Source organism: Colletotrichum truncatum (assembly GCF_014235925.2).
Source record: "Colletotrichum truncatum strain CMES1059 chromosome Unknown Contig_0010, whole genome shotgun sequence".
NCBI lineage: Eukaryota > Fungi > Ascomycota > Sordariomycetes > Glomerellales > Glomerellaceae > Colletotrichum > Colletotrichum truncatum.
In genome coordinates this window covers 965,506-985,620 of record NW_027222407.1, presented here as the reverse complement: position 1 = coordinate 985,620, position 20,115 = coordinate 965,506, and the positions used below count along the sequence as shown (strand labels likewise).

At 52.9% G+C, this 20,115-nt stretch overlaps 3 protein-coding genes across 3 annotated transcripts; 1 reads left to right on the top strand and 2 right to left on the bottom strand.

Annotated features, from left to right (window-relative positions):
* Positions 1-1,006: 1,006 nt before the first annotated feature.
* CTRU02_213733 (MOZ protein represents a chromatin-associated acetyltransferase) lies at positions 1,007-2,452 on the bottom strand (the record flags this gene model as incomplete). The annotated part of the gene is made up of 3 exons (XM_036733288.1): positions 1,007-1,285; positions 1,372-1,602; positions 1,718-2,452. 3 exons carry the CDS (start codon positions 2,450-2,452, stop codon positions 1,007-1,009), a joined length of 1,245 nt encoding a protein of 414 aa, XP_036574979.1.
* A 1,377-nt stretch (positions 2,453-3,829) lies between these two features.
* On the bottom strand, positions 3,830-6,527 carry CTRU02_213732 (mRNA binding protein pumilio; the record flags this gene model as incomplete). Its single annotated transcript, XM_070206118.1, has 3 exons — positions 3,830-4,720; positions 4,776-6,253; positions 6,356-6,527. The coding sequence occupies 3 exons, from the start codon at positions 6,525-6,527 to the stop codon at positions 3,830-3,832; spliced, it is 2,541 nt and encodes an 846-aa protein (XP_070060150.1).
* A 12,994-nt stretch (positions 6,528-19,521) lies between these two features.
* CTRU02_213731 (uncharacterized protein) lies at positions 19,522-20,115 on the top strand (the record flags this gene model as incomplete). The annotated part of the gene is made up of 1 exon (XM_070206117.1): positions 19,522-20,115. The coding sequence occupies one exon, from the start codon at positions 19,522-19,524 to the stop codon at positions 20,113-20,115; it is 594 nt and encodes a 197-aa protein (XP_070060149.1).

The window sequence follows — 20,115 nt, the reverse complement described above, 5'->3', positions numbered from 1 at the left end:
AACCCCAATTGATTCGTCCGCTTTCATGGTGTCTCGGTACCGCGGGGTTGAGCAAAACAAATTCTTTTGATCAGGCAAAAAAACAGGATGGGCATGTATGTCTGCCCAAGACCTGGGGTGCAAAACCCATTTAAAAAAGAAAACCACACAGATGGCCTAGAGGCTTCCAGGCGCGAATGTGAGACCGTGAGTAAACTCCACAGGAGAGCTGGTCCTCGACATTGGCACGCGAGAACTGGCCGCCCTACACATGGGAAGGGCCATGGAGCCTCAGCCTCAGGGCTCGCGGTGCGTCCATCAAACCGGCGACCATTGGAGCAGGAAGCTGCAGTCAGCTGCACTGATCGATATCCGTCCCATATAACTGGTAAAACTAGAGAGAATGCGAGCGGGCCTGCACTGCAAGTGTGCGTTGGCTCACCTCACCCACGTTTGGGACCACCTGTGCCATGCATCGACGGGGCAGGGGAGCATCTCGGGGGAGAGAGTTGTGATAGGCGGGGAGGGCCGCGGGGACGAGGCGGGTTGGCTATAATTGGACAGCGTCTTTTGTCCATTTGATCCAGATGCATGACGTGCCCTGTCGCGCTTCAACCTCTCAATTACCACGAGGCAACTGATGAGGCTTCATGAACGACGGGTAATGCTTGCTGCGTCTGCCACGTAGATAGTGATTGGTCGCCCCCCCCACCTAAGCCAAGTTCTTCAGCGCTTCTCGAACTGCTGATGACCTTTCTCTGAGACTCAAATTCCCTTCATCCTCATTTCTGTTAGCCAATGCTGGTCTTGAGGACTTGGCAAGTGCGATGGCACAAAGGAACAATTGCTTGGATTGTCGTAGTCTATCTCGGGGGTCCGGGGGCCAGCCCTGATGTCTCTATAGGGTATCATCCCAGTCACGGTGACAAACATTGTCACATTTCAAATCTCATCCCGCGCTCTCAAAATATCTTTGACACTTGCGATTCCCCCCTCATCTTGGGTATGTTCTCCTGCCGCATGACCCTCAATTCGCGGCCAAAATCTCCGCCGCGTCAGGCGCAGAGCTGTGATCCGTCGTCCCGTGCGACATCTTGATAAGCTCGGCCTGCTTCTTCATCCGCTCCGCCTCCTTCTGCTTCTCGTGGGACACGTACGTGCCGTACCGCAGCGTGCCGAGCGTCAAGATCGCCATGAACAGGATGCCGATGACGGACCGCCTGATGAGAATCCACCGGAGGCTCTCGATCTCGGATTTGGCGTCGCTGCTGAGGTGCAGGCTGATTTTATAGTTGATTTGTTGAATCTGTTCGTCTTTAGTACGACATTGAGACATGCAACCGGTACGCCGGGGATCAAGGGGGCGAAGCTCAAGAGGGGGATTATACATACCACACTATCACCAGCCTTCTGCTCCTCTCTAACCGCCATCTTGCGGTCATTAAACATCCCCCGAACGTTATCATTCAGCGTCAGGAGCTCCTGGTTGAGCGACTGCGTGAGTATATCCACCTCGTGCTGCAGATGCGTCCTCTTCTGCCTCATCTCCTCGTCCGCCAACTTTTGGTTGTTCTTCACCTCGGTACTGAGTTCCGAGCAGGCAGCTCTGAAGAGGTACGTCTCCTGCAAAAGCCTTCAGTCAGCATCACCATACACAAACACACACACACACACACACACACAGAGGCAGACCCAAAAACACGTCCACCACGGACCAGGAGGTAAAAAAAAAACTCACATTCTCAACATCGCTCTTGCTGACCAGACTCTCCTGCGCAACGTCAAGGTTATGCGCCAGAATAGCCCTGATGGCCTTCATCGCCGTGATCGCCTGCTGCCCCGTATATCCGCCGCCCGCGAGCTGCTTCACCAGCGAGTAGCTGTCAAAGTGGTGCACGTAAGGCGGCGGCGACATGTGCGGGTGCTGCTTCGCCGCCTCCTCGGGCGGTCCCATGTGCAGGATCGCCTCCAGCGGCCCGCTCTTCTTGGCCTGGTCGCGCGCCTCCTGCTTCGCCGCCTTGGCCTCGTCCGCCTCCTGCTCCTCGCCGGTCTGCTGCGCTGTTCCTTCCTGACCACCACCGCCGCCGCTGGGTTTCGACGTGTCGGATGCAGAAGAGGTCTGCGTAGCGGATGTGGAAGCCGAGGCAGCGGCGGCGGCAGCAGCAGTAGTAGCAGCAGCAGTGGCAGCAGTAGCAGGGTCGGATGTATCTGGCGTCGGCGGCGACGTCGTTCTGCGTGTTTTGGCGCCGTCGGCCGTCAACGGCTCGACGCCCTTCCCGTGTCGAGGCGCAAAACCGGATTGCTGAGCTCCCTGCGTCGGCGTGAACGCGGCGTATCCCCTACTCCGAACCTCGGCAGCAGTCCGTCTTCGGCATGTTGCCGTCGTCGTGGTTGCTCTCGACGCCGTCGAATCGGCCGATCGAAGGGTCCGGAAGAGGTGCGGATAGAGAAAAGTCAATCTCGTAGTCGACATCGTCGCGAAGTGTCCACATCGGTGTTGCACAATTGGACGGGATGAGGGAGGGAAAGAGAAAGAATGGTCATCGGGGGAGAGTGCCGATGATGTCGACTTGGGGGGCGGTGGTGGGTGCGGATGTGACAGCCGACAATTTCCCACGATAAGATTGCCTGGGACAAAGTGGGGTGGGGGATTGTGGGCAGCGGGCCACAGGGGGGTGGTTTGGGGCCAATGTCGGAGGAGGAGCTTTAAACTTACAGATATGCCCTGCCCGGCCCGTCGCTTAATATCGGCACCATGATGTAATGGCTGCCGCCGATTAGCTAAGTGAACGAACGGTAGTACACCTCGCCGATTCATGTAGGCGTTCTCACTAACCACGTTCCTTCCAGGTCACAACGTATCGTCAAGTAAACCTCCCTTGGTTTGTGTTGTATTTTATACTTGTGCGATACCGACGACGGTACCATTCCAACCTCGAATTCCAAGCCCATCACGTTGACAATTGCAAAGCACTTTATTGGACGCCCGTCATTCTTTCCTTGGCTCCCTCCTATTGCGAGAGTGTCCAGTCACTGAAACGTACAAGAATGTGTGATTCCGTGCTCTCACGTCTATTGACAGGTCTACCATCCGTCAGACTAAAGACTGGTATCGCATAGACACAGTAAATCCAATAAAATACAAGAAGACAAAAAATTCAACCTCGCCCCCAAGTAACCGTTCCCGTCCGCCGCCACCGCCCCCAAAAAGATAGATGCCCCTGGTAAACCGGAAAGCCCCCTGATAACATCTGCTTTCCCCCTTTTCACCAGTTCCCCAAGTGTTTTTATATGTATGTCTCAGCCAATTTTCCCCCTTGCGTCCCCCGCGCGCGCCCCTTCCCAGCTGTTTCCATTTCTCAACAGTTGTGGATCCGGGAGTGACGAAAAACGAAAAGACAGAACCTAAACAAGGCATTGGGTGGTAACAGGAAAGAAAACGAAAAAAAACTAGGAACCGAAGTATCAGAGTGATAACCAAGAACCAGCAGAGGGACATCGTGTCCGTAAGTTGGATAACACCCCCCCCACCAAGGCAAAATAAAATAAAATAAGAACCCATAGTATTTATCCAAACAATTTTTTTACCTTTGTGACCATGCTAGCCATATGTGTGAAATTTTCTCTTTTGCATACCGCGGGGAGCAGTAAGATGTAAAAACAAGGGATTAGGTGGAGATATCCAGATGGCATGTGAAACATGAGACCGGCCAGGATCTAAATCATGGCAAAAATATTCACGGCAAGAATCGTCTAGTCCGTGTCTTGTTATGATGAATGTCCGATGTCACCTCGAAACAACCATAGACGCCGTCATGTCGAGAAAAGGGTCGTTTGCAGAGTCATTCATCTACGCTTCCTCTACTTGCACTTTGAGGCTCACGCCGCCAGGCGCTCCCGACTTGTTGTCATCGTCCGCGACTTCGCCAATAGCGCTGGCGTTCGTGCTGGGAGGGCTGCTGCTCTGAGGACTGTTCGGCTCCATCGTCAGGACCGGAGTGGGCGCTGTAGAATCAGCCTGCGAGCCTCCGGACTTGGAAGGAGGCGTCTGTGTGGCGTAGATGAGCCGGTCAATGGCCGCGAGCTGCCGGCTGGTGCTGGTCTTGCGCAGTAGGTTGAACTGTGGCCTCATCTCCTCGACGAAAGCCTCGCGCTCCGAGCCCTCAAGCTGGTTTAGAAGTTTCTGAATCACGTAGTTTCCGTACTGATCCTTCATCATCAGCTGAAGCGAGCTAACACCGTCGCTGGTCTGCGAGGTAATCTGCTCGCGAATGCCCTTGCGTTCCTCCACGGAGCCGTACTGAATGCATTTCTCGACGACGTTGGAAGCAAACTTGTGCTTGGACAGCGTGACGAGCTGGGAGATGACCAACTGGATGATTCTTGACCTGTCCTCGGGTTGTCCGTGCTCAATGATGTGCTGAACGACATAGTTACCGTATTGATCGGTAATGAGACCTTGAGTCGAGCTGTGAAGCTCGCCCAGAATGGTCTCCTTGTCTTGCTCAGTGCCGTATTCGAGCATGCGCTGGATGACTCTGCAAGCGTACATGTGTGAAGCCAGACTACTAACCTGGCCGCGGAAAGAGTCCATGATGAAGTCGATGTAGTGGCGGGGAACAAGCTCGATGATCTTCTGCACGACATGGTTGCCGTTCTGGTCCTTGACAACTCTGACGATTTCGGGCTCGAGCTCCTTGACAAGCTCAGCCTGCTGCTCGACGAGTACGTGCTCCAGGGCCTACTCTGCATTAGCAAACTTTGATATGATCTTGACGCGGACAGACGATACATACCTTCTGCACAACTCTGCATGCGTACATCTGCATCGAAAGGTCAACGACCTTACCCTTCATCTGCGATGCCAACACCTTCTTCTGGACTTGGTTGCCGTGCTCAAAGAATTTCTGGATGACGTAGTTGCCAAAGACATCTTTCATCAGCTGGATGGCATTCGGCTCAATCTCCCGGAAAACCTGGTCCTTCTCGTCGCTGTTGGCCGTCTCAAGCTTCTGCTGAATGAACCTCGATCCATGCTGGTCACCGCTGAACTCGACGACGTGGCTGTAGATATCCTTCAGCTCGTAGCGCTTGTTAGATTTGGAGCTCGATCTGAATTCCTCCAAAAGCATGCTGCGAACACCCTTGCCGGGATCCTGGTCCTTGCTGGGACGGATAGGCATCACTCCGGGGATGGAGTACGGCGACATGTGGAGGCCATAGCCAGGCAGGGGCATGGGCGGTCTTCCGTAAGGGTCGAAGATCTGGGGAGGGAACTGTCCCGGGAAGTTGGGGCTGTAGTAGGGCCCGGGGTAGAAGGCAGGTGCTTGTGCCTGGATGAAGGGCTGAACGGGAGTCCGGCGGTCACTGTCCGGGACCATTCTCAGGTCCCGGGACGATGGCCTCCAAGGGTCAGATGGCTGGGGCGTAAATGTCTTGGGGCTGGTGACAACACGGTACGGGCCGCCAGAGGCGCCAGAGATGCTGTTGATCGAGCCCCGCTTGTAGTGTGCCACGGCATCAGCGTAGGCATCTCCCACGGCGAACGACCCAGTCACGTCTCCTCTCCACGGCTGAGACCCGGGGTTGAATTGGAAGCCGGGTGCGCCACCAGCAATGGTCTGGGCAATACCAGACCCGTCGTCGAGGGTGAGCGACTTCTTGAATGTGGAGGCCAGGTCCGACTCATCCATCTGCCTGTTGTTCGCCATGAAGGCGCGGTTGTTGGTTGCTTGCGAGGGGAAAGAGGAGGAGTGGGCAGGGATGGGGCGGTTCGAAGCAATTGAATTGCTTGGGGTATGGCCGTAACCGCCAAAGGTGTCTCGGAAGGCAGGAGGTGAGTGGTGCGAATCATCAGACTGGCGCGAGGGAGGAATGCTGCTGTCTCTCGAGGGAGCACCCACCACACCTAGGTTTAGGAATGCAGGGTCTTTTGATCCACGCTTCTCTTGCCTCGCATATGCGCCATCGAAGGGGCTGTTGTAGCTGGATCCGAAGCTGGTGTTCTCCTTGTCATCCTCCAAGTATGATTTCGGCCGGCCGTTGATGAAATTCCGTCCCTGTCCGATGGTGGAGTTTTCGAAGAAGGATGAAGTGTTGTGTAGGCTATCGCGCGTGCGATTCGGCGACGTACTGCCAGAGGCTGATCGCGTCTGAGTGCCGTCCTGATTCCAGGGGCTCTGGTTCCAGGTGTCGGCTTCCGAGTTCGCAGCGAGAGCGCTAGAACCCGACGGCTGGGTGGTGAATGCATCGTCGGCGCCGCCTGTTCCACGGGTGTCAGTTCTCCTTCTCAAATCACATCATGAGAATAGTGCATCCAACACTGGACCTGAATCCGCGGGTGACGTACCTCTAGTGTTGGCAGTATCTCTCTTACCTGGCCCCGCATATGTCGTGTTCCAAATGTTTTGTGAGTACAGGTTTGAACCAAAGGCAGGGGCAACACCGGGGGCCGGTTTCTCGTCTCGTCCGTTTGCCATTGCTGGGAAGCTCTGGAAGCGACCTGGCCGGGCCTGTCGAACGTGGCAGGTTAGCGATGTGGCAGCCATGGGGACGGTGAACTAGAAGGACGGGAAGGAACGAAGGTGGAAGGTGCGAGGCAAGCTTTTTTGAGTAGTGTGCTAGGCCTAGGCCAAGTTCCGAGCGCCGGGCTGGCGACTCGAACCAAGGGCCATGATGGCGCTAGTTAAGCGCAGTCTTTGACACACACGGCCGCGCGCTCGCATTATCGCAACCGGGAGTCCTTGGACTCCATCGGACCTTACGTGGAGTAAACGGGAAACAACTTACGGTGGTCGTCATGGTCGCGGGGTGTCTCTGCTGCAGGGCAAACCAGTTCGCGCAGTGCGGTCGAGTGTTCGGAGGTTGGAAGGAGCGAGAGTTTTTTTTTTTTTTTTGTTCTCTCTCCCGGAGGTCGGATGCGAAATTGGGAACTGCGACTGCGGGAATGAAGGTTTTCGCTTGGGTCTGGTTTTGGGTCGGGGGTGATTGGACTGGACGCTGAGGGTCACAGAGTGCAGAAATAGGACGTCTTTAGCTGCGTGCGGCAGAAGAGAGGAGGTTGCGAGGTTTATATGAACCGTCTATTTGTGGAGGAGTCGAGAGCGCTGTATAGTCTCTGTAGGTGCCGAGTTGGTTTTGATAGTTTGCTGCTTTTGCGGGTGATTTTGTGCGTGTGTGCAGGTTTTTGGGTTTTCCGCCGGTGAATTATATACGAAGTATGTGTGAACTTTTTTCTTGCGACAGTGACTTTCTCCAGGAATTCTCTATGGCGCGAACTAAACGAAAGGAGCACGGCGGCGTCAGCGAGACCAGTTCGGACTGAAGGCGGAGTTCCCAGCGCAAAGCAAAACAGTTGGGGAGTGTCTGGGAGGAGAGGGGTGGGCGGACCGAGAGGACGAAGAGATGGGATGGGTAATGAAGGGGGGGAAAAAGCGAGCAAGTTAGACAGCAGAAGGGAGAGAGTGAGAGAGAGCGAGCGAGGGAGGGAGGGATGAGGTAAGGGTGGAGGGTGTTGTCATGGTATGTACCTAGCTAAGGCAAGGCGACCTAGTAGGTGAATGCAAAGTACCTTATTTGTAAAGAAAAGAATACAGAGTGGGTTCGGGGATATGTGAGAGGGCGGAATATGCACAATAGGGAGGATAAGTAAAAAAGAAAGAAAAAAAAAAAGGTTATGGACGGGGAAGGGAGGATAGGAGGATGTAAGGATGACGAGAGAGGAGTGTTTAGGGAGTAAGAAAAAAAAAAAAAAAGGACAAGCGACGGCAAAAGAGTGAGAATAAAGCGTCACGGTAAGGCTGATTAGGTTGCTGATGGATGGAGCGCCCACTGCTAGCTGGGGCGAAAGACAAGACGGGAGCGGGCAGCTAATAACTTTGTAGGAGATTTTTTTGCGCGATCCAATATAGAGGAGACACCCTTGGAGTCTTGGGGAGGGGAGGGGGGAGTGAGTGCTGAAGCAGATGGCACCTCTCTTGTCCAGTGACAGTGGGGCAATCGGGTGCACTTTTTCTGTCTGTTTTCTGTGCTATGGGTCGTGGTGTATCCGTACCCGGGGGAAGCTAACCCCTGGGAGCTGGGAGGGGAAGGGGAGCGGAAGCGGAGGGGAGGGGAAGGAGACCGGGAGGTGGTTTGAAGGGGGGAGCTGACACGGAGGTCCTCTTGTCTTGGGTGTATCCAGCGGTGGTGGTGCTATTCAAGGATAAGGACCGGGGGGGTTGCATTGGCGCTGGAAACGGAGAGCTTGTTACCTGCGCTGTTACCCCCATACACCTGGTCCTGTTCTACTCCCCTAACTAGTAGGGGGGTGGTCCTGTGGCCAAAGGATGGAGCCAAGTGAACGGACGTTGGACGGCAAGATGAATGGCTGCCCTGATTGATTGATGGGTGGCTGTGATGCACGAAAGATGGTGAGGGATTAGGGAAGAGGATTGACCAAAAGAGACGGACCAACGATCAGGTAAGAAAACCGATAGTGGAGAAAGGATATTTTTAAGAAGGGGAAGAAGAGGGAAAAAGCAAGAAGAAAAAAAACAAGAGCAAGAGTAAAGAGGCAAGCAGAAGCAGACACACGCCCACACACACACAAACACACAAAGGACACGAGGGGACGGGGAGGATCAGAATCAAGACTCACAAGCCAAACGGTATATGATAGGGTACACTATACCTTACCGCAGGCAGACAAGAAACGAATGCGCACGAGGCAGCAAGGCAAGCAGGCAAGCAGGGGAGGGGGGGGGGGGTAGGGAGAGATAGTTTGCGCATTTTTCTGTCAAACACATGAAAATGGGGAAAACGGTCCCCAAGGAAATTCCACTTACTCCAAGTTATTGGTTGCGCTTTTGCCTCGTGTCTCTAGAGACGAGAGCAAATTCCCAACGCAGTCGTTGAATGCGTTGCCTTTTTTTTCGCCTCTTTTGTGTCTGTTCTCTTCCCCCTCTTTTTCTTGTCTTTCGTCCTTCTCTTGAGAAATAGAGTACCAATCAGAAAGGCTGACAGCCTGACTAACTGTACTGGGCAATGTAGATGGCGACGACAGATCGGCCCTATGACAGTTGCTGGATAGGGAAGAGGGTGATGGACAAAATAAAATATTAAATGTGTGTCTTTGGCGTGTGCGGGCGAGAGCGTTCGTCCTCGAATGAAGTGATGTGCGGCTTGACAAGAAAAGCTAATGTTCGTTTGCAGCGTTGAATGGACGGTTTATGCGTGCGTCCAGCCAGGTACTAAACTTAATGGTAGGTAGACCGCGGGCTAAGGCCGAGGCAAGGTCAGATACCTTGTCAATGTACACCCGAAGCTGGATGCAGAGAGGTACTCTCTCTTCTTCTTCTGTCTTTGGGTCCCTCTCTCCCCCTCTCTCTACTCGGTGTTGCTAGTGGCTGTGTTCGTATCGACAAACGCAAACGAAGAGGTCCAATCAACCTCTGCGGAGAAAGCTATGTCCACTAGATGGACTCTTGCTGGCTTGACTGACAGGTTGGCTTGAGAACCCGATTGAGAAAGGTGTGATGGATGGCCCCCGGCTATGGAGCACCGTCCAGCTGCGAGTTCAGTCGGGGTCGAGTCCGAGGTGGTCGAGCGTTGCCCGGGTCCAGAGGGAAGCAATGACCAAAATAACAGGAGAGCAAGTTGATTAGATGCGGCGATGGGGCATGTACAAAATAGAATCCTTGGGGAGTTCGAAACGTCGAATAAGTCGGGACGAATGGTGTATGCAGTGTGTCGCGTGTGTGCTTATCTGTCTGGTTGAGCGGGTCTGTCGTAGGTACCTCGGTAGGTAGGGTATGTAGGTGTAATACGTGTCGTGCGTGCGTGTACTGAGTGTAATTACTTGCTGGGTATTTGACTTTTTGTTTGCTTCCTCTTATTTATCTCTTCCCCATTCAAAGAAAAATTAAAATAAAATGCCCAAGGGGTGACAGAGATGAGGACGGTGATGTCTGGCGGCGGCCAAGTACAAAAAAAAAAAAAAAAAAAAAAAAGAATTGAGGCCGGCAATAGCGAGATAGATTCTCACTCATACACACAAACGCAAGAAGGAAAATAGTGAAAGGATGTAAAACGTTTTTGATGAGGACGGACGGGAAAAATGAAAAGGTTAAATGGGCGGACGATGCAGGCAGGATAATTAAAGAGAGAGAGAGAGCACGAGAGGAAACTGCAGTGAGGCGTGGTCCCCAGATAATAAACAGAGTGAGTCTGAGAATGATGGGTGCGGCCAGTCTCAGTCTCTTTAGGAATGAGACGGCCATTTGCCATTGGCCTCTGGCGGCAGGCCACAGGCACGACAGGGAGAAATGTCGATGTTGCAATTGTACCAAACCAAGACTCGGGTTACCTTAGTCCAAGTAGGGCAAGCCAAAAGGGCAAAAAGGGCAACGGGCAGAGGGCAAAGGGCAAACGAGCATGACGGGTACAGGGACGCAAAAGTTGCCTACGACAGGTCCATCGCTAAAAACCAAGCAATGTCATCCAATCCCAGAATCATACTCACAAGAGCCTCGTAGGGTGGACGTCAAGACATCAAACGCAAAGACCGACGATGCAGTCTACTTCAGGACAGCTCACTGGAAGATCACTGGAAGAGACCATGGATGGTAAGCTGGATCTGCCAACTCCTGAAGGTCGACTCTACCATAGTTCCAGTCCCAATACCAGAAATACCTAGCGTACAGAGTACTCCGTACGCGCCTACCATATACCACACGACAGGACGACGGTGCTGGGATCAGGGGTGCTCCCTTTCGTGCGGTTTGCTTGCTGTTTGGCGGCAAGTAAAGGAAAGACAGCGTGGCCCGGTCGCCAGGGTGGAAACGTGGATCTGATGCTGTCGTACGAATAGTTCATTGTGAATGTCCACCCGCACCGGACAACTACGTGATGAGGAGAAGGGGAAGGAAAAAAAAAAAAAAGGGTAAAGGGTACATACGGAGGCAGAGAGGTTGTCGCTCAATGTACTCTTTCCTGCTCGTTGATGCGAGAATGCAGATTAGATGCAGCGCGCGGAGCCGGGAGTGTGGGCCACTGCGGAGCAGGAGAGACAGACGAGACCAAAAGGCGAGACCAGACCAGATGGAGACAGGGTCAGGTACTCGAGAGAACTGGAGCCAGGGAGCTGCTGTCTTTTTTTATGGGCTTGTGTCCTGTAGCGTACCGCGCAGCAGACCATGCCAGTGCGTGAGAGAGTGAGGGAGAACGTACGTGGACATGTATGTATGTATGCAGAGCTACTGGTATCCATAGCTGCAGGTGAAATTCAAGACACGAAGCGGAGTACGGACAGAGCCCGGATCAGATCACAGGAGAAAAGGGCCAAAAGATTGGCAGCAGCTGCGTCGTGGCTTGAGACGAGCAGGACAAGGTAGCGAACCCCCCTCCCGGGAATCGATCAAGAGAGAGGAAAAAGATAGATACTTTTAAGCGATCGACCTGACAGGTACATCTCTTCTTGCCTATGCATCCCTCCCCCAGGCAGTAGAGTGTGGTTTTGAGAAGTGTTGCCTTGACAGTGTCAGACAAAAATGGACAGGCCCTCTCCGTTGCTCTACTGTACCAAGTCAAATGCTGTGCCGTTGGCGATCCGAGGGCCGATTCTAGGCCTCCTGGATGCCTGGACGTCTACCATGTACACAATCAAGAGGAATTTGCTGGGCTGAACAGTGGGCGGCGAGTCCAATCGAGGGAGGCCACGGACTGGAGGCACTAGGGCGAGACTAGTCAAAAACAAAAGCCCCCGACTGGCGGAGAGAAGGGGGCTTGCCGTCCTTTTAGCGTCTGACGGGGATCTGTTTGTTTGGGGGAGGCGCTCGTTGACGGACCCAAGGCATGCGGGATACGATACCGACAATCCTGCACCGGCTGTAATTGACCCAAGTTGGGAAAAAGGGTGGGAGGTAGGAGGCGGCACCCATAAGATAGATGCAGGAAAATGGGCCGTCGTCCGTTATACCTCTGCTAGTTACTTGATCTGAAGCGGCTTGCGTCTTCTCCCTCCCCATTTTCTGACAACGAACGCCGCCTTTTCTTTTATTTTTTTGAGAGTCTGAAGCTCCGCCCAGCCAGCTGTTGAATACAGGGCTAATGGCAAATTGATCAGTGCAGGCAAATTGTGCCGACGAGCGCCGGCTGTTTCTGAGAAAGCTGATCCAACAGCGGGTGTTTGCTGTCAATTTTCCCCTTCCCCTTCTTCCCCCGGGGTAACCATTTAATTCATGGAAGGACCGACCTAGCGAAAATTCACCCGACTCCTTCGGTTTTCTCGCCTTCACCATCTTTTGCTACGCGAACACCAAGGAGCTCATCAAGAACAAACGGAGAACGGCACCTGGGCAGCACTGGTTGTGGAGGACCAGACCAGGATTGGGTGAAGAAGTTAAGGATCAGGGGGCCCAGGGGGACCACAACTCTGCAGCAGCCAGGTGGATCGTCGTGTAAGAGAGACGCTCGATGACGAGCAGCCAGCCGAAAGTAGTTTGTTTTGTTTTCTCGCAGTGGACATACACTTGTGACCCGTCAGCCAGATGGCGGGCAACGTGGTAGTGTGTAGCCTTCCGGACTGCCTGATTTATCCCAGGCCAAACCGGGCGACTTGTGGATAAGGGATGACAGCTCGTTGCCAACTGCCAGAACCCCGGATTTCTGAGGATGAGCGTGTGTGTTATAAAAGAATGAGAATATATACCCGAAATGGTGCCCCCTTCAACTCAAGCCGTATCTTGTCGCGTCGCCTCGACTTATTTTTTTTTTTTCGCACCAGGCCTGGTGGAGCGGGCGTTCAGGGTCAAGGGGCGGCGACATGTGCCGAATCTGTACTTCCAACTTTGTTCCGGCCGAATTCCGTCTGTGATCTTCATGGAGTCTGGGGCAGTAGCAACGGCCAAGCCTGGAATCAAAATCAGAAACCGAAACGAACAACCGGCCTGCTGTTTCTTCAAATGTACGTTTCCTCGATTGTCTGTTGCGGATGGGAGGGAAGGGGGGGGGGGGGGGGGGGCCAAATACGTTTGCCAGGTTGAAGCGGGGGACTGTTTGGTACCGAGGCGGCGATTCACTGTATGTGTTGCATTGGTTTCCAAGAGCAGCAGCAGTGAGATCCCCGGATTAGGGGTATCAGGCTCTGCCAGAAAGGAGAGCTTCTTCCCTCTGAGCAACGCATCGCCGGGACCACTCTCAGTTCTAACGCGGTTTAGCTTAATTTCGTCCTTGCGGACTTGATTTCGGCGGAAGAGAGGGATAGCAGTCTAGGCAGTGAAGTGGGTAAGCTATAGGAAAGGCTAGCGAATATCTATGCCCAATATCAAGCAAAGACCTGTTCAAAGTCACGACGGCATTCGTGTCCCTGCTTGATAAGTACAGGGATGGTAAAGCGGTTGACGGTGACTCGTTGAACAAGGGCGGCACATGATTGACTCTCCATCTTCGCGGTCTTATGTTTTCAATACATGGCCAACCCACAACAGGGCGTGGTTCCAATTCCGTTAGTCGCTACACCTGTCGTCCATTCGTCCATGTTGCCGATTGAGGAGGAGAACAAACAAAACAAAGCTTCACCCTCGCCGTGGCCGTGTCAAGTTTCACTGCGAAAGGCCAGCTTCCATGCCTGCCCCAAGAGTTGACAAGCAAGGGGTGTCGAAGGGTAGTACAGGATTGAAGACGTATTCCCCTGATTGTTTTCTCGTGGTCTTGCAAGACAGCTTTTTGGTATGCAGCGGCAATTTCTCATCGTTTAGAGCCTGCTGCGGAATGCTATAATGTCGATGATGACCGCGCCGGCATGTTTCTGTTCTGCCATCCCTCGGCTGAGCAGATAGGGCCGGTTCACGTTCTTCTTGGCACAACTCGACAGATGGGCTTGTGTTGGCCATGGACTTTTCTCATCCCATCAGCGCCCTGTCAAACCTTCACCAGTCAGTCGCATCGGAATGACAACCTAGAAAAAATAAGATGTAGCACTTGGAGCATGGGGTTCACATCCCAATCGCTGACTTGAATGACTTGCACTCAGAGCTTACAATTGCAGGCTTATCCTGCCTCTAGTCGCCTACCACGTATTAACGTTCATCACTGACAGGCAACTTCTTCCTCGGCGTCACACTGCATCTGGGGCGCGGCCCCCTTCTCCCACCTACCCCTTTGGAGATGTCAAAGACAAGCAAGTCCTGAGCGGAAACCGTGGTCTTGGCGTGGAAGGGCCCGCTCTCTTGGTTGGGACTGACATGTTTCGCAGTCAACTGTCCTCGTTTGTTCGCGGGTGTTCCCTCGCGGTGCTGTGGCCGCCCAGAGACGCCCGTTCTTTTGCAGAAGGCCAAGGTGTTGAGCAAGGTGGTTTTTGGTTTTCTGGTTCGCCGTGCGCCGTCGCCATGCGAGCATGCCAATGTGCGACATCGAACCTCCAGATGCAATAGCATGTCATACCGCTCTGCGGGTCTGTAAATCCCCTCGCAAGTGCGCGCGTGTGTGTGTACGGAGTTAGGCGACTTTTTCCTCTTTACTCGGGTGTTACGGGGTTCCTTGAAGCTTAGAGCGACTTTTTATTTTATTTTTTTCTCTGATGGAATCCCCCAAAGGTAGCCCGAAATTCAACCCCGGATTGGGATCCACTCGGACGGGGAGGATATGTCGTTCCATGTTTCAGTGTTTCAACTTTGCCGATATACGGAGCCAGTCACGAGGAGTTCCCATTCCAGACGGTCTGTCCCGCCCATGCTGCCTGACGCTCAATATAGAACATCATTGGATGATCGCCCACCAGAAAGTAGCTTAGCATAGGCATTTTCAGCCCTCAACGACATATCCTTCTGTGAGCCATTATCGCTCGAGTTTTGGGCTTGGAGACAGTATGGTCATTTTTTGTATTTGGTTATGTGGTTTCTTTGGATACTGGAAAGTACCGCCCACTTCGCACAAATGGCCTTTTCGTGTGGTCTTACCCCTATCATAGATTTGAAGGCCAAACTTGTGTGATCTCGAAGGAGTCGAATGCTCTTATTTGCTCACAAGCTCGCCGTGTTTTTTATCTTTAGTAGCGCTGTGTAACCCAAGAGCATGTTGCTCACCTTGACAGGGCGGAAAAGAGCACTTTGCTTTTGTCGATCATATGACTTGGCTGCTCCGCTGGCTGGCATTGCGGCCGAAGCACTTAATCCAACAAGATTACCGTCGTACCTGGGGTTTCGGTACTTCCATGTGCCTCGTCCCAATGAAAAATGCCTCGATGAAGTGAGAAAAAAAGCAATAACAAGAATTCCGAGCTTGCCCCGCCTTCAACAAAAGGCCTACGAGCCAAGATGGCCGGCCTGAGAAGCTGATCATCCTACAGATGAACAGCAATCTGGTCATTAAGCATGTCTTGCTGACTGCTCGCTTAGCTTAGCTTGGTGTCAGTATCACACCTACAAACGGCCTAAAACGTCTAGAACAATATTGATGCGGCAAATATCTTCGCTGCAGCATGGCGTGCCGCATAATGTCGTCAAGATTGGCAAGGTCCGGTCATGTCGTCCACAAGTGAGCTTTACACGCTAGCGAAGCTCCTTAGATGCGAGAATCTGTTGGCTAGAGGCGAGCCCCTTGATTGGACGGTCACTTACCGCCTCGTGTTTGCTTTTCAAACACAGGCCAAGTAGGCTTGCATCTCAACAACGCACGCCGCCTGTAGGTCACTCTAAGACATCACTGGGCACAGCATTATTTCATCTCGCAGCTGCTTCCAAGTGTGTGTTTTCAAGGTTGACATGATCATCTTCGTCTTCGGCGGTTCTCAAGAGGGACGTCCCTTGTTACAGGCCACCCAGCCATCATGATGCTGTTTCACTTGCATCACCATTGAAGAGTGTCACACCGCTTTCTTCTGAGCTGGATTCAGATCTCAAGGTCAAGATCTAGCTTAGACATAAGTCATGCTGCGCAGGGCTCTGGCAGCATGGCAACGGGTAACTGCATCTGCGGGAGTCAAGTGGCAGACACTGGCGCTTCGTGAACCGAAATTCGAGGACATCACTTCCCGAGAATCTGCGACGATAGATAGGACGCTGTTCGTCAAGAAGAACCAAGAAACCCGGGGTTTCCCAGCATTTGGAAGTCTGGCGATGCCGCGGTGTATCTCCTTAGCCAGATGACCGCGACGGGCCAAGTATCCCATCCTGTGAGGCATGTAGTTTTGGTTGTGTTTTGACGGAATGCAACTGGCGCTGAGGTTATGGAATAGACTTGAAGAAAGAAAGTAACAGGCTCCGCCTGCAATTTTCATAGAGAGACTCTCATGATTTATCGTCTTTTCCGAGTGATCCGTCCATGTTGATACTCAACGCCGATCCACACATAATCTTGTGTGATTCAGAGTACTAGAGTCGTACCGACGACACCTAGCAGGCAGAAGTGGCAAGTGCAAGGCTGATGAGTGCGTGGGCGTTCCTTCTTCCCTTTTCTGCAACCCGTTACTCGACTCAACAAAGTTGGCATCGATTTCTTCTGTATCTCAGTTTCTGGATTGCGCCCTGCATAGGCAACCGGCGTTGAGAGATTAGATGCCGCTAATCAATAAATATTGATGCGGCGTATTGAACTTTTGTCTTCTCTGGCTATGTGTATGTTACAACCTGCATCTAGTCGAGGTAAGCACAACTTGGTTCGTAAGCCGGTGATCGGGGCCGAAGAAGAAGAGAAAAAACTTGATGTGTTGTAGGGCGGTTGACGATGGCTTCAGTGGGGCTTCAGGTCGAATGAAGAACTTATCTCTCCAAGGAGCGGCCAATATGTGAGATGAGCCGAGATGAAGACGCCACAATATGGCGTCGCAGGTGGCTTGAGCCTCACTCCTTATGCATGCGGTGGGGGTCCAATCAAGCAGCTCAAGGCACCTCAATGTTGCATCAAGCCGGAGAACATGGGTGGCTCAGATGAGATATATCGGGCGTATTGAACAGCAATGCAACGTCATTCTTGTTCACAACGCTTGGTATCGGTAATGAAGGAGATGAAAAGCCTCGTCTGTCTCCTTCATTGAGGGGCCGCAATTCCAGCAGATGTCTTGAACCGCCCTAAAGAGGACGATCTGCAAATTTTAGGAGCCGGAAGGCGGAGCCGGACGACAAAGCCATGCTTGGATCGCTGCGGGCCGGACAGGGCAGAACTCGAATATGTTGTGCTATGAGCGATAGCTGCCGAGGGCTTTGTACTGGCCAGACGTGTCCATTCTCGTGCCGTAATTTCGTACGTAGGGCAACGAACAACGTGGACCAAGAGGCTCTTTCGCTGGAGTGTTGTTGTGGGCCGTACTCCATAGACATGGATCAAATGAGTTGGCCTCTGGAGGATTGAAGCTATTTCTGGCATCGGGGAGAGGGGGGCATGCCGGCGCCGAAAGGTGGGAGAGCGGAAGAGGAAGAAGAGTATGCTGCATACGGATACCGTTCTAGAAGAAAGGCGACAGTGGGCACGCCTGATTTGACATTTAGCATCGTGGACCCTCCAACAGACCAAGACTAGCAAGGCACACACATGGACAGTAACCAGCTCGTCAACGTAAGTTAAAGGCAGTCAGGAGACTTGCCAAGTTAGGGCTGCCGGATAAAGGAGAAGGCAGTTCCCACAACCATGGTTGAGAAACGATCGAGATGGGACAGAACCAACGGGCGTGAAGTGCCCATTGAACTTAGATTGACAGGTTAAGTTCAGTTGCCATGGGAATGTTGAAAAGCTAGAGGTAGAAGAGAAGGGGGAGGACATGAGGCAAGGTGAGATGAGGGGGGAACGGTACTCCGTACACACACGAGGCCTAGAGATTCGGCAACGCTTGAATGATGAAAATGAAGGATGGATTAAGTGTTGCATTCAGAATACATGGATGATGGTTGATGAACGGGTCCTGGGCCTTGGTATCCCCCGTGGCACTCCTGTTCTTTTGGGCCATTTGTGTTTGGTGCTGACGCTCCTGCCTTCTCAAAAGGGATGTCATCACGACGCTAACGGCACGTTGGAGTTGAATCTCCATAAAAGGAAGTCCACAGTGGATGCTGATTTGCGAGTCCAGATTGCTCAGAAAAGGGGAATCCCAACTTTCGTCACTTGCCGCCCAGGGAACGAGCAGAGCAAGAGCCAGGCACAGAGAAAAGAAGCGAGGAAAGAGCAAGGAAAAAACCAGGATGGCAGACCAGGTGGTGGCCAGGCTTACTATTGCACACGAGCTCACGGACCATGAGCCCCTGCAGGGGGGTTCAATGAGCTTAGTTCACAAACGGCCAACGGCCGCCCAATAGCCGGCGCCGTTTCGTGGCGGCTCCAAGGACATCTCCACTCTTTCCAGGCACAGGTAGCTTCCATTGGCCAATGGCGGAAATTGCAGCCGCCCGTTGACGAATCGCTCACGCCTGTCAGATGCAGTCAATCTTGGAACGTTGCTTCCAACCCAAATGACTCCATGGGCTGTGCTGGCCAAAATGGACTATAGGCCCGGGTCTAGGTCCCACTGAGCCAATGGTTCAATGGAGAATGAAGTATCGGTTCCGTGGAAGGAAAGGTGGGAGATTTATCCGCCAGAGGGTAGTCTCTCTGTCACCACCTTCTCGACTCGTTCTTTTGCCGCCGGCGTGTTATGTGTGTTGTGCTATGCAGTAGTCTGCTGCATTAACACTACCACATCCCAAAGAAATAGCGCCAACCAATTCCTCCATGGATGCCTGGCCAAGATAGGAATGGCTCCATCGTTCGTTCCTGCCAGACGTCCAATGCACCCCCAGCAGGTCCCCCCGGCACACCACACCGCACAGCTCTGAGCCTGGCTGCCCCCTGTCTCTCATTTCCAGGACATATCCCTCCTCGTTCCCTTCCTGATTCTTCTTCTCCTCTTCTTCCCTTCTTTCTTCTTCAACAACTTTGTTCAAATCGTCGTTGTCCTTGCTGTACGTTGCAGGACCGTGTTGTCGCTCGCTCGCTACCTTAGTACCCCCTCACAGTCATTCCCTAATACCTTCGCTTTTGGAATTCCAGCTTTTCACTCACTCGGCTGTCTTCCGTCCAATCGTTAATTCCGATACTCCCTACTACTACTACCATCGCTACTACTACTATCTACCTCCTCGAACCAAAAAAGAAGAAAACAAAACAAATCTATAAACAAACCAAAAATTCCACGACACGAAAGACAACTTCATTCTTTACGACAATTTCTGACGGCCTGCAAAGAGAGAACTTAATAATCCCTTACGTACGTGCGGTATCTTTTTATGGAAAAACCCCTTCGACCCCGCCGAGCATGGCATCGTCTGGCGTTGGCCGGTGAGAGAAGGGATACATGGAATGGATCCCTTTGTATTGCCTGACAATGCACCAGAATGTCTTACCACATTTCAGAACCCCAAAGCAAACAAGCAGCAAGGCTCCCTTCGCGATGCTAACGAATCCTCGCTGCATAGTTCGTTCGCTCCTTAATAATTACCTAGCATACCGCGCCCTTCCTGCTCCACGACTACTCCGACAAAAAGGGATAATTGCTGTAATAACCAGGTCTCCTCAAAAAATCAAAACAAAACCGATACAATGCCTTCCATCCAAAACCTCATTTCCCGCAACACCCCTGTTGTCCGCCGCAGCGATGCCCACATCGTTGTTCGCCGCGGCGACGACACCGATGGCGGCGACATGCTCAACCTCATGATCGTCGTCCTCGCCCTCATCTTCTTCGCTCTTCTCCTTGTCTCCACACTCTTCCTCATGCGCCGCATGCGCAGACAACAACGGGTGCAAGACGACCTGCTCCCTCCTTACCAGGAGATTAAGAGTGCCCGAAACCATCACAACCTCACCATCCAGACAAGTACAGACGGTCGCTCAAGTGTCCTCTACATCGGCCAGGACGGCCGCTCGCCGATGCTTCAGAACCCCCAGTCCGCCCCCCATTCCCCCGACAACGTTCCCGAGATCCACATCACCTTCCCCGACGAGCAGGATGAGGGTGGCCGCCGTAAGAGCGGTCGCGTGCTGGTCGTCCGCGTCGGTGACGGCGGCTCCGTTGGCCTCGAGCCTGTTCGCGAGGAGCAGCTGCCAGCGTACGAGAAGGACAGCAAGTCGCAGTTCTACTCGGTCGATATGGATTCGATCGGTGGCCTGCGTGAGAAGGAGCGTTTCAACTAA